General features: G+C 40.3%; 1 protein-coding gene across 1 annotated transcript in view; it reads right to left on the bottom strand.

Moving 5' to 3' along the window:
* The window catches only part of PHEX (phosphate regulating endopeptidase homolog X-linked), a 198,222-nt gene that overhangs the window by 25,656 nt on the left and 148,606 nt on the right, over positions 1-23,960 (bottom strand). The window contains 1 exon segment of the mRNA XM_032619721.1: positions 6,673-6,727. Within this exon segment, the coding sequence (XP_032475612.1) occupies positions 6,673-6,727 (55 nt within the window).

Below are 23,960 nucleotides of genomic sequence, written 5' to 3'. Positions count from 1 at the left end.
TGAGGGCACCATCACCCTGATACCAAAACCAGAAAAGGATGTCACAAAGAAAGAAAACTACACGCCAATATCACTGATGAACATAGATGCAAAAATGCTCAACAAAATACTAGCAAACAGAATCCAACAGCACATTAAAAGGATCATACACCATGATCAAGTGGGGTTTATTCCAGGAATGCAAGGATTCTTCAATATATGCAAATCAATCAACGTGATACACCATATTAACAAACTGAAGGAGAAAAACCATATGATCATCTCAATAGATGCAGAGAAAGCTTTCGACAAAATTTAACACCCATTTATGATAAAAATGCTCCAGAAAGTAGGCATAGAGGGAACTTTCCTCAACATAATAAAGGCCATATATGAGAAACCCACAGCCAACATTATCCTCAATGGTGAAAAACTGAAAGCATTTCCATTAAGATCATGAACAAGACAAGGTTGCCCACTCTCACCACTCTTATTCAACATAGTTCTGGAAGTTTTAGCCACAGTAATCAGAGAAGAAAAGGAAATAAAAGGAATCCAAATCAGAAAAGGAGAAGTAAAGCTGTCACTGTTTGCAGATGACATGATACTATACATAGAGAATCCTAACGATGCTACCAGAAAAGTACTAGAGCTAGTCAATGAATTTGGGAAAGTAGGAGGATACAAAATTAATGCACAGAAATCTCTGGCATTCCTATACACTAATGGTGAAAAATCTGAAAGTGAAATCAAGAAAACACTCCCATTTACTATTTCAACAAAGAGAATAAAACATCTAGGAATAAACCTACCTAAGGAGACAAAAGACCTGTATGCAGAAAATTATAAGACACTGATGAAAGAAATTAAAGATGATACAAATAGATGGAGAGATATACCATGTTCTTGGATGGGAAGAATCAACATTGTGAAAATGACTGTACTATCCAAAGCAATCTACAGATTCAGTGCAATCCCTATCAAACTACCACTGGCATTTTTCACAGAACTAGAACAAAAAATTTCACAGTTTGTATGGAAACACAAAAGACCCTGAATAGCCAAAGCAATCTTGAGAACAAAAAACGGAGCTGGAGGAATCAGGCTCCCTGACTTCAGACTATACAACAAAGCTACAGTAATCAAGACAGAATGGTACTGGCACAAAAACAGAAAGATAGATCAATGGAACAGGAAAGAAAGCCCAGAGATAAACCCACGCACATATGGTCACCTTATCTTCGATAAAGGAGGCAGGAATATACAGTGGATGCCTCTTCAATAAGTGGTGCTGGGAAAACTGGACAGGTACATGTAAAGTATGAGATTAGATCACTCCCTAACACCATACACAAAAATAAGCTCAAAATGGATTAAAGACCTAAATGTAAGGCCAGAAACTATCAGAGTCTTAGAGGAAAACATAGGCAGAACATTCTATGACATAAATCACAGCAAGATCCTTTTTGACCCACCTCCTAGAGAAATGGAAATAAAAACAAAAATAAACAAATGGGACCTAATGAAACTTCAAAGCTTTTGCACAGCAAACGAAACCATAAACAAGACCAAAAGACAATCCTCAGAATGGGAGAAAATATTTGCAAATGAAGCAACTGACAAAGGATTAATCTCCAAAATTTACAAGCAGCTCATGCAGCTCAATATCAAAAAAACAAACCACCCAATCCAAAAATGGGCAGAAGACCTAAATAGACATTTCTCCAAAGAAGATATACAGACTGCCAACAAACACATGAAAGGATGCTCAACATCACTAATCATTAGAAAAATGCAAATCAAAACTACAATGAGATATCATCTCATACCGGTCAGAATGGCCATCATCAAAAATTCTAGAAACAATAAAAGCTGGACAGGGTGTGGAGAAAAGGGAACACTCTTGCACTGCTGGTGGGAATGTGAATTGGTACAGCCACTATGGAGAACAGTATGGAGGTTCCTTAAAAAACTACAAATAGAACTACCATACGACCCAGCAATCCCACTACTGGGCATATACCCTGAGAAAACCATAATGCAAAAAGAGTCATGTACCAAAATGTTCATTGCAGCTCTATTTACAATAGCCCGGAGATGGAAACAACCTAAGTGCCCATCATCGGATGAATGGATAAAGAAGATGTGGCACATATATACAATGGAATTTTACTCAGCCATAAAATGAAACGAAACTGAGCTATTTGTAATGAGGTGGATGGACCTAGAGTCTGTCATACAGAGTGAAGTAAGTCAGAAAGAGAAAGACAAATACCGTATGCTAACACATATATATGGAATTTATGGAAAAAAATGTCATGGAGAACCTAGGGGTAAGACAGGAATAAAGACACAGACCTACTAGAGAATGGACTTGAGGATATGGGGAGGGGGAAGGTTAAGCTGTGACGGAGCGAGAGAGTGGCATGGACATATATACACTACCAAACGTAAAATAGATAGCTGGTGGGAAGCGGCCGCATAGCACGGGGGGAACAGCTCGGTACTTTGTGACCACCTGGAGGGGTGGGATGGGGAGGGTGGGAGGGAGGGGGACGCAGGAGGGAGGAGATATGGGAACGTGTGTGTGTGTGTGTGTGTGTGTGTGTGTGTGTGTGTGTGTGTCTGATTCACTTTGTTGTGGGGCAGAAACTGACACACCATTGTGCGGCAATTATACTCCAATAAAGATGTAAAATAAAATAAAATAAAATAAAAATAAAAATCTCTCTCCCACTCAGCATAAGGTTGAACACTAACATTTCATAAGTCTCTATCATTTTGACTTTTATATCAGAAAATCATCTCGTGGACCCAATAAACAAATACATTGACCAATAAATTCAAAACCCAACCAGACTATGTCCAAGCGTCCAGGTATATAACCACAGAAGATCAGTTAAATTGCTAATGATAAGCAGGATCAAAGACTTCTAGGACTTTTTTAGTTTGAAGCAAGCTTAGCAAATATTTAGCCTAAACCCTTAATTTTATGGAAATATATATAAATTTCTAATCTCAACAATAGAAAAAATGGATTCCAAATACCCGAACACTGATGAAAACTATGCAGCTGAGACCTGGGATGATATTAATGGATTTGGTCAATACACACGGATAATTTTCATTTATGCTAATGATAGCGCTTCCCTATAGCAGGCTTTGTCGATGCCTGCTGCTGTCTGTCCCTGGGCACTCACCATTTTGAAGCACACCAATCTGACAGCTTCCAACTGCCAGCACCTGAAACTAGTCGCCCGAGGGCTTTCTCTGGCCACCAGAGCCCTCCAGGCCTATACTGGGCAATGCCAGGGAGTTAATACACCTGCTGGCAGTCCTCAATTAATGATGGAAAGTGAGTTGGATGACAAATACCCCAGCTCCTTTGCTCCTGAGATGGAATCATGCTGAAGCATATTCTACAGTTCCCCAGCAAAACTGAGTCCCAGTTGTCCACAGTAATAACTGGCTTAAAAAAAAAAAAAGTGGAGGAGAAGGCAGAAGAGGAGAGTCAGAAGATGTGACTCAAGCAATGAAATTGAAACTGTGATTAAAAATCTTCCAACAAACAAAAGTCCAGGGCCAGAGGGCTTCACAGGTGAACTCTATCAAACATTTAGAGAAGAGCTAACACTCATCCTTCTCAAACTCTCCAAAAAATTGCAAAGGAAGGAACACTCCCAAACTCATTCTATGAGGCCACCATCACCCTGATACCAAAACCAGACAAAGATACTACAAAAAAAGACAATTAGAGACCAATATCACTGATGAATATAGATGCAAAAATCCTCAACAGAATACTAGCAAACAGAATCCAACAACACATTAAAAGGATCATACACCATGATCAAGTGGGATTTATCGCCGGGATGAAAGCATTCTTCAATACACGCAAATCAGTGTGATACACCATATTAACAAATTGAAAAATAAAAACCATGTGATCATCTCAATAGATGCAGAAGAAGCTTTTGATGAAATTCAACACCCATTTATGATAAAAAAAAAAAAACTCTCCAGAAAGTGGGCACAGAGTGAACCTACCTCAACATAATGAAGTCCATATATGTCAAACCCACAGCAAACATCATTCTCAATGGTGAAAAACTGAAAGCATTTCCTCTAAGATCAGTAACAAGAAAAGGATGTCCACTCTCGCCACTATTATTCAACATAGTTTTGGAAGTCCTCGCCACGGCAATCAGAGAAGAAAAAGGAATAAAAGGAATACAAATTGGAAAAGAGGTAAAACTGTCACTGTTTGCAAATGACATGATACTATACATAGAGAATCCTAAAGATGCCACCAGAAAACTACTAGAGCTAATCAATGAATTTGGTAAAGTTTCAGGATACAAAATTAATGCACAGAAATCTCTTGCATTCCTATACATTAAGGATGAAAAGCCTGAAAGAGAAATTAAGGAAACACTCCCATTTACCACTGCAACAAAAAGAATAAAATACCTAGGAATAAACCTACCTAGGGAGACAAAAAACCTGTATGCAGAAAACTATAAGACACTGATGAAAGAAATTAAAGATGATACCAACAGATGGAGAGATATACCATGTTCTTGAATTGGAAGAATCAATATTGTGAAAATGACTATACTACCCAAAGCAATCTACAGATTCAATGCAATCCCTATCAAATTACCAATGACATTTTTTACAGAACTAGAACAAAAAATCTTAAAATCTGTATGGAGACACAAAAGACCCCAAGTAGCCAAAGCAGTCTTGAGGGAAAAAAACGGAGCTGGAGGAGTCAGACTTGTGACTTCAGACTATACTACAAAGCTACAGTAATCAAGACAATATGGTACTGGCACAAAAACAGAAATATAGATCAATGGAACAGGATAGAAAGCCCAGAGATAAACCCACGCACCTATGGTCACCTAATCTATGACAAAAGAGGCAAGGATATACAATGGAGAAAAGACAGTCTCTTCAATAAGTGGTGCTGGGAAAACTGGACAGCTACACGTAAAAGAATGAAATTAGAACACTCCCTAACACCATACACAAAAATAAACTCAAAATGGGTTAAAGACCTAAATGTAAGATTGGACACTATAAAACTCTTAGAGGAAAACATAGGAAGAACACTCTTTGACATAAATCACAAAGATCTTTTTTGATCCACCTCCTAGAGTAATGGAAATAAAAACAAAAATCAACAAATGGGACCTAATGAAACTTAAAAGCTTTTGCAAAGCAAAGGAAACCATAAACAAGACCAAAAGACAACCCTCAGAATGGGAGAAAATATTTGCAAATGAAGTAACTGACAAAGGATTAATCTCCAAAATATATAAACAGGTCATGCAGCTCCATATTAAAAAAACAAACAACCCAATCCAAAAATGGGCAGAAGACCTAAATAGACATTTCTCCAAAGAAAACATACAGATGGCCAAGAAGCACATGAAAAGCTGTTCAACATCACTAATTATTAGAGAAATGCCAATCAAAATTACAATGAGGTATCACCTCCCACCAGTCAGAATGGGCATCATCTGAAAATCTACAAACAACAAATGCTGGAGAGGGTGTGGAGAAAACGGAACCCTCTTGCACTGCTGGTGGGAATGTAAATTGATACAGCCACTACGGAGAACAGTACGGAGGTTCCTTAAAAAACTAAAAATAGAATTACCATATGACCCAGCAATCCCACTACTGGGCATATACCCTGAGAAAACCATAATTCAAAAAGACACATGTACCCCAATGTTCACTGCAGCACTAGTTACAATAGCCATGTCATGGAAGCAACCTAAATGCCCGTCGACAGATGAATGGATAAAGAAGATGTGGTACATATATACAATGGAATATTACTCAGCCATAAAAAGTAACGAAATTCGGTCATTTGTAGAGACATGGATGGATCTAGAGACTGTCATACAGAGTGAAGTTAGTCAGAAAAGAGAAAAACAAATATCGTATATTAACACATATATGTGGAACCTAGAAAAATGGTACAGATGAACCGGTTTGCAGGGCAGAAATAGAGACACAGATGTAGAGAAGAAACGTATGGACACCAAGGGGAGAAAGTGGCCAGGGGGCAGTGGTGGTGTGATGAACTGGGAGATTGGGATTGACATATATACACTAATATATATATAATGGATAACTAATAAGAACCTGCTGTATAAAAAAATAAAATTCAAAAACAAAAAAAAAAAAGGAGGAGATGTGACTATGGATGAATGGTCAAAGAAATGCAACTTTGCTCGTTTGGAAGATGGAGGAATCACACTTGGACCAGCCAAACCAGACTCTTTGCTATTCGAAAAGCAATTTTCTTTCCTTTTCTCACGTTGTTTCTTCCCTCTGGAATTGTATTGGACCCATCACCATCAACTCAAATCCTAAGAATCCTTCAAGGTCCACATTTTTCTAGTATGAGTCAATGTATAAGTGAACAAATGCATAAAAAATGAAAGCTACCTGTGTATAGGTTGGCTTTCCTACCTCGTCATACACCCTGGCAACAAGAATCAGAAAACAAATACCTAACATGGCGAGAGTGGGGCCGACCCATGCCAGGTTCTAAGCCTTCTTTTTGCTCAACAACCACTAGCTTTGTTCCTTTGACTTTATTTTCTATGCTCTGCCAAAACATCATATTCTTCGTTACTTGTCAGTAAGTGGTTTCTTTATTAGTTTACTTACCGAGGATATTCTGTTCCCCAAAAGAAAGGTTTCTGGAGCTCTCCTGCTGGAAATCCTGGGAGAAAGACAAACAAAATTGTAAGGGACGTAGGGATTGATTTAATGATGAGTACCTGGTTCTAGCTTTGGCACTGAAGTTCCAAAGGCCCATCTTAAAGGTACTCCTCATGGAGCTGGGACCCCTCTAAGAGATCCAACTATCTCTAAGATGATATTAATTCAACTGAGTTTGAAATCAGTGCATTCCATCAGTTTCAAGGAAACTATTTCGCACGGATACACTATTGGCAGTGTCCAGGCTGCCGTGAACTGGGTTCCTTCATAAACAGCGCATGCAAGAGGCTTCCAGCTGTCTTGTGGCTTCCCCTGATACAGAAAGGGCCAGCTTCATGGGCACACGACCAATGCAGTCACACGGGGCCCCCGTGCAGAAGGACCCTGCAATGAAATTAATGCTCTGCTGTCACTGTATGAAATGCTTAATAAATTTATGTTTGAATGTGATTTTGGAAGTGGAGACCAAGGGGACAAGAAAGCATGCATGCGAGCAAAGCGGCCATGCAAAATATTCCTGTCCACGGTTCCTTTTATGCTCCATTTGTATGCAGCATCCAAGATGCTCCCTGGGAGTGCAGAACTCCAGTAGACCCACAGTATGTGTGAATTCAGCAAGACTCAAAACGAGTACAAGGTAAGCATATTACATCTAGGACTGAGTATGTGGGAGCTCTGACAGCCCTCTTCGGGCTCTTTCTGTTGGAAGCAGAATTTTCTTTGATCACCAAAGGGCAGCAGTGGCATTCTAAGAAACATGAATGGCCAAGGAAGTCTGTCATACTCTTTCTTACTCCTGTATCAGTCAACCACATATACCGAAATGATGACGTAGAAGGAAAGGGAAAGATAGGACAACCCATAGTTTCTTTTCCTTTCAGTCCTTTCTTACTCATCAGTAAGCCAAAGGTAGAGAGTGTTGGTAGAATGTACATGTATATAAGAAATGAAGTAAAACCAACTGAGTTAGTTTTATGCAGTGTTTCCACTGTTCTGGCAAGAAGAAAATACATACTCATGTACAAGCTAGAAAATACAAACTACAATTTCGTCAATTCCACATCTCAGTTAAAAGTTCTTTTATCTGGGGAGTTCCCTGGTGGCACAGTGGATAAGACTCCATGCTCCCAGTGCAGGGGGCCTGGGTTCAATCCCTGGTCAGGGAACTAGATCCCACATGCATGCTGCAACTAAGAGTTCGCATGCCTCAACTAAGGAGGCTGCATGCCACAACTAAGGAGCCCACATGCTGCAACTAAGGAGCTGGCGAGCCACAACTAAGGAGCCCTCGAGCCGCAACTAAGGAGCCCACCTACCACAACTAAGACCCAGAGCAACCAAATAAATAAATATTGTTTAAAGAAAAGTTCTTATATCTGTATTTGTTTTGGCATTGCACAATATAAAGATGAATGGTAAAATTATGCTGATGATTTAAATTTTTAATTTTTCTTACAACTTACAATGGTATTAAATAGCAAATAAAAAATACTGTGACAAGTCTAGAGAAAGAGAGGCTGTAGAAGACAGGACAAAGCTATATATTTTAGCCCCTTTACGGCACTTTTCCCTGCTTTCTGAAAAAGAGGTCCCCATATTTTCATTTTGTACTAAGCCCCACAAATTATGTAGCTGGCCCTGGTGCAGATGAGTGGGAGAAATGCCTTGTTTTGCTCTGCCATTGCAAGTCACCACTAAATTTTGTTCCCTGGGGTTGATCCTAGGAGCTGCACTTACAAGCCATCACAACTGGGAATGCAAAGAATAGTAACAAAGAAAATGACAGAGAGAGAGAGATACCTTCTGCAACATCCTTGCCTGCTCCAGAGCCACTGCTCAAAGCTGCTGGAGACTAAAAGCTCTTTTATAAGAGTTCAAATGTTTTATCTTCCCTCTCTCCCTCTCAACAATCTGTCTACCTCTCCTCCAAGACAGGACACTACGAGAAGCGAGGGTAGGAAAGCACATTCTTAATTTAGAAGTGAAATATTAATTCTGTGTAATTCATATACATATATTATTTATATTTTTTAATAATATCATAGTTTGAGATTTCAGGGTGCAAAAACCTAATTGTAAAACAGAGCTGGATCCAGCTAGTAGTCCTCTCTCTTCCTGCTGCTTTCACATAAAGGAAAATGCATCTGACTCTGGAGGGGCAATGTCATATTAATCTTCATAATTTCCACATTTTCTTAAATATCTTTGGCATCTTTATATCAATATTCCATCATCTTTTTGGTGATTACTTTTAGTAAGTCATTCTGACTTGGATATATATATGCAAATATATATTACATATATATGCAAATCACAGTGTTTATATGAAAATTCTGTCTCACATAATATATCAACAAAAAGCAATGATATTTCCCAATAAGAACAATGATCATAGACCAATGTGACTTAATTATTAAATCATTATGGCTTTCCTGCTTGGTAATGTGCCCAGTTGGAAGCATTTATGTCCACTGCCAACCCCTTTACAGGAAAACATCTGACACCTGCACGAGCCTCCTTTCTGCCGCTGTTGCTGTTAGAGGCCCCAGAAGCGCAGACCGCAGCCATCACACTCCCCTGATCAGCTGTATCTTCGCAGCTTGTCAGGGCCATGGAACCCAACACTGATCAACAGAAGAATCTGATGCCCTTAGGACCATTTTGCTCAAGTGAATGGATTAACTGTTTAAGCTGCATTTTTGGAGATGTCAACTGGCAAGAGTGATAGATCAAATCCCAACAGGGCCAACTCAATATCTTATCTCATAAAGCGAATGAGCTCTATTTAGCAAAGGTAGAAGTGAAAAATAATTAAATAAATGGAAAGGGAATTCTCTTTCTTTTCATCTCCCTTTTTAATAGGCTTTTCTTACCTTTTCTTGCATATCCATTTTATCTCCTCTTCTTCCCGTTTCAGCACTGCCTCACCACCTATTTCACACTTTTCAAGCTCCTTTTTCTATCAGTATATTTATGGGAGACATTCCTCACAATGTAAGTGTGTGTGTGTGTATATATGTACGCATACATATGAACGTGAGAGATAGGAGAGAGGGAAGGAGAGGGAGGAAAGAGAAATTTAACTATCGGACTGGCAAAAATTCATAAATTTAATAATACCTAATACTCACCAGGGTGTAGGAAGCATGTTGGTGGGAATATAAATTCTTGCAAGCATTTTGGAAAGCAATTTAGTCATCTCTCAATGCTTTAAACGCCATTTTAAAAAATGAGTAACTGCATGCTGATAAGAAAAAGGCTCTAACAGATATTATTAAGCAATAAAAATATTAAGTGTAAATACAGCGTTCTGTCACGTATGAGTCCTTTTATGTGTACTACATGTGTAAATGTATGCATAGGTATATAGAGCCAGGTCTGCTATAACGCTTGTATTGAAAAGGTAAATTTGTTCCAACACGATTGAAGTAGCAGGGAAAAGACTGGAACGTAACTCCAATTTCACATTTTCTTATGCACAATTTTGTCCATGAGAAATGCTAGATGAAAGCAGAAAACTGCACCCAAATGAACTGAGCTGCTTAAGAGTACACAAAACGCACACATCCTAACGTGGACCAGCTACCTCTGTCCCCCATGTGTTAGAAGCCCTACCCATCCACATCTGGTGTTAAAACTTTTCAGATAAACCTCCTTCCACCACTACACAGTAACTCACAAGCTGCAAGCCCTCCAATGCCAACTTCCCCAAGCAAACTTCAGGTCTTTTTTTTAAGGGAAAGCACCATATTTACTGTAGCGTTTATGTATTTACCCGTTTAACACGTGTAAAACCGTGCTATCGTTTTTATTAGGCTCCTAGCTTGTTTTCACGTGTCACTGATAGTTTTTGATTGCTGCGCCCCAACCCCATTTGTCCCATAAGCCTTGTGGCTTTTATTGCACAGTTTTGCATAGTGCAGTGATGTTTAGGGCCACATGTCGCATTACAGCAGAACTGACTACGTATGTACACATCTATGTGTATATGTACACATATATATTCCCACCAGCGGTTCTCAAATTTTGTCATGCATCAGAATCACCTGGAGGACTTACTGAAACACAGATTGCTGGGCCTCACCCTCAGAGCTTCTGAGTCAGTAGGTTCAGAGAGGTGGCTAGGAATTTGCATCACTAACAAGTTCCCCTGTGATGTGATGCTGATGGTTTGGGGGCCACACTTCAAGAACCACGGCCCAGTCACTGGCTGTCATGAACTGTGGTGCCATGGCTAAATATGTTTATTGCTGCGTTGCTGTAACTGAGGAAAGTGTGCAACAACCTAGATGTTCAACAGGAGGGGAATGAGCTAATGATGGTATAACCATATTATGGACTGCTGTGCAGCAAATGAAAAGAAAGAGGCAGGTCTCCATATTCTAGCGTGGGAAACTCTCGAAGAAATGCTGTTGGAATAAAGCAAGGCATAGATACAGATATACAAATGCCATTTATATATTTAAGATAACTATCCTATCAGTTTGAGTATATGTATGAAAATTCACAGAAAAGGTCTGTAAAATACATACCAAAGTGGTCATAGTGGTTACTTACCTCTTGGAGCTAAATGGGATTTGGGGTGGTGGGTGGTTAAAGGGGCTTTGGATATAAATGTAATGTTTTAAATATTGATTAATCAAAGGTAATCAACTTGTATAATTAAAATGAACTCTTTTAGGGACTTCCCTGGTGGTCCAGTGGTTAAGAATCCGCCTTCCAATGCAGGGGACGCGGGTCTGATCCCTGGTCGGGAAACTAAGATCCCACATGCCGCGGGGCAACTAGGCCCGCGCGCCACAACTACTGAGCCCGTGCGCTCTAGAGGCCGTGAGCCACAAGTAGAGAGAAGCCCGTGTGCCGCAACAAAGAAAGATCCCGCATGCCGCAACGAAGACCCAACACAGCCAAAAATAAATAAATAAATACATAAATATTTAAAAAAATAAAATGAACTCTTTTAGAGATAAATAGGTGTGTGTATTACAGAAATTTCTTCTAAAGGTTATTCCAAACAGTTTATAGTTAACTAAGCTTACATAGTAGTTTTTTGCTCATACATTTGTCAATACCAGCAAATTCCTATTTCAAGCAAAAATAGACTGTGGTTAAATAATTCCAAACACTAACATTCTGACAAAAGAAAATATTGGTATCTATATGTTGTAACAACCTCACTCTTTGGTAGCAAAAAATTCTCTTTCTCAAATCTGTATGTAGGAAAATCACAAGGCCTGCTTTAGGCTTTCTACTTGGGTCAGCCTTTTGCTTTTACTGGCATTTCTCATAACTCTATCAATGAATGTTGACTAACCTAGTTGGAATCTTAGCAAAAGGGTGACCATAGAGTGCTTTTGTTTAGGACACAACTGCCAAACAACTGATCACATTCAGTGGGTCAGGTTCAACTAGTCGGTCTTTAAAGTCATAAAGTTATATCCTAACTGTAGCTGTATCTTTCCAGGAAAAGTTAAATGCCTCAGTGTGTCTGGGTTTCAGTGTCCATTTTACTAGTGTAAAATCACATTAATTAGGTTTTTTAGTATAGGCAAATATAGAGGAAAAAAACAAAATTAGCCCATTGCCCCACAGCTCAGACCTAAGAAAACAAACATATATCCTCAGGTATAGAGAGTTCAAACTGTATGGAGAGATGGGGAAAAAATTAATAATTTCCCTTTTTTCCCACCCCTCTCCCCCCAGCCCAGAACTTCCCACTACTATGTACAAAACTAGCTTCAGATATTTACTCAAATGTCACCTCCTTCTCATTAAGGCCTTCCCTAGTGCTTTTTAAAGGAGGAAAGTATTACTCTACCCCCCTTTCTTGCTTTATAGCTCATCATAGTACCACCATCTATGATACTCTAAATTTTACTTATCCTTTATAAAGTATTGTCTGTCTTTCCCCAACTGGAATGCAAGCTCCATAACAAAAGGACTTTTATTTTTACCATTCTCTCACTGCAATATCTCCAAAACAATGCCTGGCACGTGGTAAGCACTCAATAAGTATTTGTTGAGTGAATGGAATCTGCACTTTGTGAAACTCTAAACGGTGACTGGGGCTAAACATTACCTATAACTACGAGTGCGTGTTAGCCAAAGTCTAAAACATTACATGACACTATTAGTACTACCAATGTGCTACTTCTTGAAGTTTCCATATTCAACACCAGAATGGGGCTATGTTCCATTATTCAAGTTCTGGTTTTCCTTTACCTTCTAGATTAGGTACTCTGTTGGTTCCATTCCCTTACAATCACGGCCGAGCTAGTGCGGTTTTGAAGTTTGCACGTTTTTTTCAATAAACTCTTAGTCAGAATGCAAATATTAACAAGATGAAAAGCTCTGCCTAGCTCCATGCAAATTCCACCACCCTATGTCCTCTTAGCCCTCCGTAACACCAAGGAATAAAAGTAGGATATTTTCCCTTTTATGGTTTTATGGCATATGCTACAAAAAGAAACTCACACAAAATACTGATTTAGATCAGAGTCCTTTGGTCCTAACAATACTGAATGAGGATAATCTCTTTTCCCTACATTCTTTGTATGCTTTCACATAACTGCCACATTAATTTTAAGTTCCCTAAGTGTGTGGTTCAAGAAAGTTATCATGTGCCAAGTATTCTGAAAGCATTTTCTTCCAGTTTTGTTACTTGTAAGTTTTGGGTTTTGTTTTTTATATATTGACACTTACAAATGGTGATTATTTTAAGACAACTGTAGTCAGACTGGAAACATACAGACTGGAAACATTGTTTCCGTGTTTGGTCAGATTTAACAAGATGGGAGACCTCCAACTTTCAATACCAGCCTTCAAAACCCAGAGCACCTGCTTCTTCCCTTTCTCTCCATCAAACTTTCGAAAATTTACTAATACCCTCCATATCCAAGGGTGGAATTCAATCCTCAGTTGGTCGAACCTTCGGATGAAACCTTTAGATATGGAGGGCCAACTGTATGGTGCAAGGCAACTCAAATTCCATCTAAATTTGGGAGCAGTTCACTCAAATTCAGTCTCTCTTTTGACTCCTTTGAAGGAAGCAGCATTATTTGAATTTGTCCAGTTAGGATCTCTCCAGCGGCCTCAGGGGCGGAAGTGGCACAGCCAGGGGCCAATGACAAAGTAAATTCAGTCCAAAAGTTGACAGCGGGGAGGTTCTAAAGGAGAATCCAATGGGCTTGAGAATGTGTAGGCCAATGTGCACACTCAACTGTTTAATTCAATCTGTTTCCATATTTGCTGTAGGTGCTTTTTCCCCAGAGAGGGTTTTCCATGGAGTGTGTATCACTATGGGTGTTTGTCATACTTTTATTGAGGGGCTGACTGTATCAATACATTGTATTATATTATTAGTTTTTTTTTTTTTTTTTTTTGGTATGCGGGCCTCTCACTGTTGTGGCCTCTCCCGTTGTGGAGCACAGGCTCTGGACGTGCAGGCCCAGCGGCCATGGCTCACGGGCCCAACCGCTCCGCAGCATGTGGGATCTTCCCGGACCGGGGCACGAACCCATGTCCCCTGCATCGGCAGGCGGACTCTCAACCACTGCGCCACCAGGGAAGCCCTATTAGTTTTTTTATATTATTATTATATAATATATATTATATAATATATATAATATATTATATATATAATATATAATATTATATATATAATAATATATATAATATTATTATATTATTAGTCTTGTCAAATAACAGAATGTTTGGTCTTTTGCATGGATTTATTGGTGTATTAATGTGACTTTATTCTAGTACATGTCACGACAGTTATTTTCAAAAGCATTAAGCATATGCTTATATTACTGAACTAATCCATGTATCAATCTACATTCCAAGGCTTACTGCTGATGTACCATCTCAGCGACATCATTATACTTCCTGGTGAGATTCACCTGTAGTTAATTCTGCCGACTTGTTTATTTTATTTGTCCTGCCCAATAGCTCCAAGTTCTATAGTTCACTAAGTGAACATAGTTTATGACTCTAATTTTGGAGATGTTAATATATTTAAATACCATCATAAGAACTACTGGGAGAAGTGTGGTTTGGTCATGATGATGCAACTTCCATAAATAACCAGCGACCACTAACATTTACTGAGCACCTATGATGTTCCAAGCCACTCAGGTAAGTTTTGAACATACAAATGTCCTCAAAGAACCTACAATCCAGTGAGGGGGAAAGGCCGTAACTAGAAAAAAAATTCCATTTTGCAAAATCTAAACAGGAAGGTGAACTGATACCAAAGCTCTCTAAAAGTGTATTTTTAATTGAAATGTCTTTTAAAGTCAGTAAAGAGATACTGGATACACGGGAGTAGACGCATAGGCGTGTTTTGGAAAAGGGGTTATCTGTACACGTGTGTATGCTCATGGGCAAAAAATTTGTAAGATCAGTAGGGACCAGAGCTTTCAACAGGCCCCCAGTTATTTCGGTGCATCTCCTAGTTGAAACCCACTGGCTTCGATCAGAATAAGGATTCTCAACTCCAACTGTACATTAGAATCCCTTGGGGAGGTTTTTAAAAATATACCCAGGTCCAAGCCCCTGCCCCAGACCTATCAAGCCACAGTGTCTGGGATGGAGCCCTGAGCAGCAGTATGTTTTCAAAGTTCCCCAGATGATTCTAACATGCAAACAAGTTCAGAAACCTTGCTTTAGGAAAAATAATTGATGTATATAAATTAGCCGTCCTGTCTCATTCTCCTCTCTTCACTGCTCCTCCACACTGTGCTCGTAACATATGACTAGATATTTTTATTATAATTTTGCAGACTATTCTTTCAAAACTGAAATTTTACACGGCTTATAAATTATGATTGTACAAAAGGACAAAAACAGTTTTAATTGCAACTGCTTTGGAAAATCCAGGATGAATGCTCACTCTAAGAGAGAAAGAGTGTTACATCTTATTCAGGATTAGTTCTTATAATCAGATAAGCCAGATACCATTCTTCTAGAATCTAGGGGGCCATCAGTAGGGACATGGAAATTGCTGCAGTTACAAAGCACTTTTGGTTATGCTTTTTGCTGTAAAGGGATTTCATTGTCATCTCACTGCTAAGATTAATAGTGGCTTTTTTTTCAATTTGGCATCTTGCAGTAATTTGGTGAATGCCAACCCTCCCCTTTCCAGAAAATATCAAGTTCTAACAACTGTGACTCATGTCAAAGGATCCAGCAAGATGCCCTAGCCATCTGCTGGCTTCCTGCGGGTAACCTCCTGCCACCAGATCTATCAGCCTAGAACTGACGAGCTGGAAGCAGCTTCTAAAATCTGCCCTCCGTCTTGAAATCTACTCTTCGGGCTCTTCTATTCTTTTCCTGCCAGAATTACCTCCAGGCTGCAACAAAGAGAACCCCTTCTTCTTTACCGGCATAACCAACCATCCCTGTCTGCCCAGGCCTGAAGGGGCTCCTGGGATGTGGAGCTTTCAGTGCTAAAGTTGGGACAGTCCCAGGCAAACCAGGACAAGTTAGCCTCCTTACCTTTACCCAACCAAGTTTGACCTCTTTTGCATTTGAACTGCAATTTCATAGCTCAGCAGTTCTCGAATTTCAGCATCTAGTGGAGGTTTGATGGTTAAAATCTTCTTAAAACATAAATTGCTGGGCGCACCCCCAGAGTTTCTGATTTGGTAGGTCACGGATGGGACCAGGTAAAGCCCATTTATCACAGGTGATGCTGATCCAGGGACCACACTTTGAGAACCACTGTGCAGCTCAGTATCTCATACTCTACTCACGTACCAACAAGTCCTTTCATGCACACAATTGCTGTCCTAGGTATTCAAAACTGACACTAGAGGAAGTGATGTTCAGTCCAGGCCTGGGAAAACAGCAGATGCTCAACAAATGCCTGTGTGGGGTCACTGAGCCATATCTGGGGGTGAGATAATGGTCTCAAGAATGAAAATGTGACTAACATTTTCCCCTTATCAATTAGACCAAAAAAAAAAAGAAAAAGAAAAAAACTGAGTCTCTATTCATCTCCTCCAACAGTATCTTTACGATGCCTAACAGTATCTTTTACGATGGTAAAAGAAACCCATCTCATCTATTGTTAGTGAAAATATAAACTGGTACCACTTTTCTCAAGAGAAGTAGGATAATACATATTTTTAAATCCCTTAAATTGAGCATACCATTTGACTCAGCAATTCCTCCACATCTAGGAATCTACCCTAAAGAACAGTCTCAGATTTGCACAAAGACTTAGCCGCAAAACTCATCACAGAGTTTTGGGTTTTTTTTTAACAATAGTGGAACAGCCTTAATGTCTTTCGGTAGGAAATTAAAGAAAGTAAGGTGCTTTTATATGGTGGAATACTCTGCATGGTAACTTAGAAGAATATGTGACAAATGAAAAAAATACTTGTTACAACTTTCAGTGGGAAAAAACAGTTTAACTGGACGAGTCCATAGTTAATTTCAATTTTTAAGTATGTAGATAAACATAAGTTTGAGAGAGATTCAACAAAATCATTAACTGTAGCTATTTTTAAATTATGATTAACTTTAAAAATATTTTTAGCTTATCTAAAATTTTCTAGATTTTCCACAGTAAATGTGAACTACTTTTGTATTAAGGGTCAAAGACAATTGATTTTTTTCAAGGGAGGACAAGTGAGACGGTGACCTTCAAGACCAATTAGTGAGACTGTTCCCTGACTCCCTGGCCATGGCTCCTTTCCAGCTTCCTGATGCTCTGCTCACTCGGGCTCACAGCCAGGTCGCTCCCAGTGTGTGTCCCACTCACCCCCCACCTCTTGAATCAAACTGACCCTGAAAGCCATTCTGTGCTTTCTGCTACCAGCCCTGCAGCGAACCTGCCCAGTCCTCTGTCTGGAAACAGCAGGCGTCCTGCCCCACGAGAGTGTTTCCACAAGTGCACAGCAGGTGGTAAATGCGTGCCTCCAGGCATCGGTCCTGGGACTCAACAGTTACAGGAATGCCATGAGACTGCAGGGCTTCCCACTGAAAGGCAGCCTGTCCCTCGGTGGCACTACCCAGAATGTCATTCTCAGCCGCCTCCTTGGTCGGGCCTTAGAGACATGGGGCTGTAATTAGGGCGTCCAGAGTCCTTGACTAGACCAGGACAAGAACATGTGCAAACAGTTGTAGCAGGTGTCCCACAACCTTGCTAAGTGCATCAGGTGGCACGTCTGCAAACTATGTGAACTTTGCTCATGACTTAACTACAGCTCACTTAACACATTTTTTTTAAATTTCAGAGTAAATTTTGTGAAGGACAACGTTTTGGGAGAGTAGCTCAAAGTATTCTTGTTAAGGTAGCTTATGAAATCTCTCAAATAACGTCCCCACGCCATCGGAATCCAAGGATGGAAGGAGATCACGGGCATAGCCAAAGGGCTCGCAGAGAACAGCACTCTTAGAGACGGCAAAAATCAACTGCTGCTTGATGTGACAGCCCTTTAAGACATGAAATCAGCACGACCTGAAGACCGCCCGACCTTCTGATCCTCATCCCCTGGCTGTCCCCACATGCCATAATATCTTGTTTCCATACCAAACAAACAATCCCCCACTACATGGGTGAGGGCAGAATATATAATCATTACTCTAACATACCATGCTTTCAACTTTTTCACAGTGTGTTCACATGTATCTTTTCACGTAATTCTCACATTTCTTATCTGGCATTGAACAGTGTAGGCTGAAGACCTAGAGCACGTAATCAGAGAAGCTGGGTTATACTCCCATCTCCGCAACTTACTAGTTGTGTGCTCTTTTGCACGTTACTTGGCCTCCCTGAGCTTCAGTTTCCTCTTCTGTAAAAGGGCCCACAGTATCAAGCTTATAGATAGACCTACTAAAGATTAGAGACAACATATGCTAAAGTATCCAGCACAATGCTTGGCACATTAATGGTTCTCAGTGAAGAATGGCTGCACAGCGCAATTATACTCTCCATTTTATGGGAGTCCTTCAAAGCATCAGTGGAAAAGTTGGGAAACTACCTGTATTATCACTACACAATTATTTGAGAACAATCTTTTGGGATTTAACTTACCCATTCCCTATTTCCCCTCACCGCTGCCACTGCCTAGGTTTAGACCCTCCCCATCCTTCTCTTGAACCACCTGCCAAACTCCTAGCTGGCGTAGGGGGTCTCAATCTTTCCCGTCTCCAAGCCATGATCTTCCAAGCCATGATCTTTAAGACTAAGACCAAGGAACCAAAAATGAAGTTTCCTGCCTCTCAAAGAAAACTATACCAGTTCCCTATGGCCTGTTCCTCAGTATGGCTTACAAGGTCCTCATCTACTTCTGCTACATTTCACCTCGTGTCATGCCTTCTGCCCCATCCCCCATCTACCACATGCAGTCTGTGCCCCAGCAACTGTGAGCATCTCACCACCCGTTCCTGCTCCATGCTCCGCGTGTGTTGCCTTTGCACCAGCCAGTACTTCTGCATGTCCCAACCTACCTACTTTGCCTACAGAATTTTTCTCCTTTCAAAGCCCACTCAAATGCCATTTTCACCGTGAAGCCAACATTCACTCCCCTAGATAATTAACACACTGCTCCGTGGCTCCCAGGATGCACTGCACAGCCTTCTGTTGCACACTCACCATGATGTCTTATAAATGACTGGTAACAAGTCTGTCTCTCCCCACTCCTCAAAAGCACGGAATCCTAACAGCTAAGATTTATTGACTACCTACTACAAACCAGTTTCTCTTCCAAGCATTTTGTATATATTATCACCTTGAATCTTCACGACAACCCTATAGGGTAGTCACTACTATTATCTCCATTTTATAGATAATTAAACTGAGGCTTAAAGAAGTTAAGTAACGTGCCCAAGGTTGCAAGTTATCAGTGGCCAAGCCAGGATTCAAAATCAAAGCCCACACTCTTAACCACTACACCATACCATATTAAAAACCTAGCACTGAACTCAGTACCTGGGAAGTTGTAATGTCTGTATTACTGATCTCTTGCTATATAACAAAGGATCCCAAAACATAGTGGCTCAAAACAATAAACATTTACTATCTCACAGTTTCTCTGGGTCAAGAATTCGGAAACAGCTTATTTGTGTGGTCTGTCTCAGGGTCTCTCAAGCGGTTGCTGTCAAGATGTCAGCGCGGGCTGCAATCACCTGAAGGCTTGGCTGGACTGAAGGATACGCTTCCAAGATGGCACGCGCACACAGTGCTGGTCATGGGCAGGAGGCCTCAGGTCCTTCACATGTGGCCCTCTCCACCAGCTCCCTGAGGGCCCTCATGACATGGTTGCTGGCTTCCCCCAGAGTGATCAATCCAAGACAGCAAGGCAGAAGCCAGATGTCTTTTATGACCCAGCCTCAGAAGTCACACCCTGTCATTTCCACAGTATCCTATTACTTACAGAGGTCAGCCTTATCCAGTGTTGGAGAGACTACACAGGGGTGTGAACACACGGGAAGCGAGAATCACTGGGGGCTCTATAAATATTAAGTGAATAAGGTGAAAAAATTACTAAGAATTGCTCTGTCAGGATCTCTTCTAGATAATGAGGAGTCTGGACTAGGTGGCCACTTAAGTTTCCTTCCTTGTAGCTCCAAAACTATGGGAGATTATTTTCCAATTCTACCCAAATAGATTGTCAAGTGCATTCAGGGATTTAATTTCATTAAAGTCCAGTAGAGGCCACAGGTGAGTATTTGCTAACTTGGCTTCTACTTTATGGTTTTAGGCAGAGTCAGCAAAGTATGAGAAATTCTACCAGTCTGAAACACAGTTATTTCCCTAACAGCAAAACAAATCTATGCTTGATTTCAGGATTAATTTTATAGTTAGATGCCAGCGTCAGCCCAGCCTCTGCACAAAGGCTTATCTTCCTTAGCAGAGTATCTGTGATTAAACTGAGGCAACTAAATCCCTTGTGTATAAGAGCAAAGATAATAAAAAATCATTGGTTTTAGCCCTTAGGCCTTGCTTCTTTTCAAGCCAAGGTTTTGTTTGCTTCAAATAATTCCTTGATATGATTTGAGACCTACGAGGATAAAAAACTAATATTGTTATAAGGCACTATGCAGATACACATTGATACTGAATACATGAAATGAATTTTATTCTAAAGACCAGTCTATATTAGCGGAAATGAAAACCAAATGTAAGCGGCTCTCCCCTCAGGCTCACCCTCCTGCCTCCCGTAAGACCACCTGATTAGATCCAAAGTACTTTGGAAGCTGGGTCAGAAACACGCTACGAGGGTCCCTAGATCCCATCCTCTCACAGTGCTCTACACCACAGATTGGCAAACTACAGCCATGTAAACAGTTTCACTGGAGCACAGCCGCGCTCATTTGTTTATGAATTGTCTATGGCTGCAATGGCAAAGGCGAGAATTTGCAACAGAGACCATATGGCTTGCAAAGCCAAAAATATTTACTATCTGGCCCTTTATAGAAAACATTTGCCGATCCCTCGTCCACACCTCTGGCAGCTTGGCCTGAGGTGAACTGTCATAAGCCCAAATGTCTACGCATGCTACACGCTATTCTAAAAATCTTTAAGGGAGAATGGGGGTATTACTGCTTATGTTGAGGTGTTACATACATACAGTAAAGGAACAAATTTTAATGGTAGAACACAGTGAGTGTTTTACACAAGTATCACCTGTGCAACCACCTCCCAGATCAAGGTAATGTTTCCTATGCCCCCTCTCAGTCAATACCCCCCAAAACAAAGGTAGCCATTATTTTAAGTTTTATCACTTAGATCACAGATTTGTTTGCCTGTTCCTGAACTTCATACGAATGGAACCACGCAGTGTTTCACTCACCATTAAGTCAGCGGCATTCTTACACACTGCAGCATGGAGCACTTTGTTCTTTTCCCGTGCTGTGCAATATTCAATTCTATGAATACAGCACAGTTTATTTACCTACTCTTCTGTTGATGGAAATTAGGTTCTTTCCAGATTTTTGCTGCTATGAACATTGTGTACATGTCTCCTGGTGGGCATCAGGATCCATTCATCTTATCAAGAGTGGAATTTCTGGGTGACAGGAGACATCAACAAACTGACAAATACTTTTCCAAATGAGTTGTAACTGTTTAATGTACAAAAATATTGTTTTAATGTATAAAACCTTCTGAGAACAAAAGTTCAAAATACGCCCCTCCCACAATCTTCATATACACGCTGTGTATCCTGTGACAGACCCAGGCATTAGTGGCGGGCGTGCCAGTTTTTGATATACAAAACCCTGACCTTGACAATATGCTGGCACTTTTCAAATTGATCTTGTTAAATCCTACCAAAAACTCTATGGACTGGGTAACCTCAACATGTGACAGATGAGGGCAAGAGGGATCAGGAAGGAGAAACACCTTGACCAAGGTCATGCAACTAAATCAGTGGCACTCAAGGTCTCCCATCGAGCTTATGTCTTCCTACTAAAAGCAGGAAGACCTGGGACTTCCCTGGAGGTCCAGCAGTTACGACTCCGTGCTTCCACTGCAAGGGGCACGGGTTCGATCCCTGGTCGGGGAACTAAGATCCTGCATGCCACGCAGCATGGCCAAATACAATAAAATAAAATAAACGCAGGAGGACCAGCTTTGCATTTATCACAGTAAGGTTAGGGAAGCACAAGCTTAGGCACCAATAACCTCAGCTCCTTGTTTTCCTGTTTAACCACCTTATCAGGTCAAATATAATTAAATTCTGCAACAGCTCCTGAGTGTAACTCCCCGTACAGCAGACTTAAATCATCATTATTTCACACTACACTCTGTGTCTGAAGACGTTGCTACCCAGCTTGACAAGGGTAGAAAAATAAGAAGCTATAACCACCCTGCAAAAATCTAACATTGAAAGATCACCACAAATCATAGGGTTTCACATATAGGCATGGATTTGCCAAAACAAACAAATAAACAAACAAAAACCCTACAGGTTTTTCTATTTTCTACTCAAGTCTCTACTGCATGCAGAAGCTGACTTAAATGGCATAAATCAGAAAATGATAATGCGAAGTGAATGAAATTCTCATAAATCACGTTACTAAGTATAGTTACATCTTAGATGTGAAACCCAATTAAACAGATGGCCACATGCTGTCAGAATCAGCCCCTGATCAATAAAGATGTTCATTTTAGAAAATCACCTCCATTTTTCACTTCTTCAGTGAAGCAAAAAGGTGGTACTTGGGGGCTGGGGGGAGTCCCAGGAAACCCAGTGGGGAAATGTATAAGGAACTCCACCTGTCTTAATTTATAGTCCAGAAAATCAGAAAGGAGGGAGAAAAAAATGTCACCCACAGGATTCCTTGTCATCTTGCCTGGGAATGCAATTTACAATGAGAGCAAGCACTGGTCATTAGGAAAACAGAAACAGCTTGAATCTCTTAATTAAAATACTGCTTCAAATTGTTCATTCCAAACCCCCTCTGCTCATGAGCTTTAGAGAAACCACTGGGTTACCCTGAAATGGCTGCTCCCTCAGTAAACCTCTGATAAGATCAGCTCTCCCCAGAAAGAAACAGGCTGAGCAGGGGTGAATCCTGGAGGCAGGATTTAAACCCCCCAAGAGCAGTGAGTATTCACTGACATTGGAAAGCCAGTGTGGAAGCACTGCGGAGGAGTCTACCTCAGTGCCTTGTTTAGCATAAGAACTGATCTATTACATTCACCAGATTGATGAAAATTTTGTCTACCCATGCCAAGAAGTGATGAAAATGAGAGCTGGTGAAAACACTTCTGTACTTTGGAACACTCACTCTGGAAAACATTTGGTGTCATCTGGTAAAGTTGAATATGTGCATACTCTACAAGCCAGTAATTCCACTCCTAGTATATGCCCCGAACACTTGTTTCAGGGGACATGTATGAGAATATTCAGAGCAACGTAGTTCATAATAGCAAAAACCGGGGGAAAGGGGAACGCTTAGGTCTGTAGAACAGGTAAGTAATCTGGGGTACAGTCATACATGGAATGTTACAGAGCAGTGAAAATGGAAAACCTACTGCCACATGCTACCTGGATGAATCTTAAAAACATGTTGAATGAAAACACAATTGCTTAAGATTGCATGCAATATAATACCATTTTTATTATGCTAAAAATAAGTAAAAATAAACAGTATATTGTTTAGGGATACATATGGTTTAAAATTTATTTTTCAAAATACAAGAAAATAATAAACACAAAAATCAGAATAGTGGTTATGTAACTGGTGAGGAGGAGAAAACTGAGGAGGAGCGCAGA

The sequence above is a fragment of the Phocoena sinus genome, chromosome X (genome assembly GCF_008692025.1).
Source record: "Phocoena sinus isolate mPhoSin1 chromosome X, mPhoSin1.pri, whole genome shotgun sequence".
Lineage (NCBI taxonomy): Eukaryota > Metazoa > Chordata > Mammalia > Artiodactyla > Phocoenidae > Phocoena > Phocoena sinus.
This window is presented reverse-complemented; position numbering and strand designations above follow the sequence as displayed.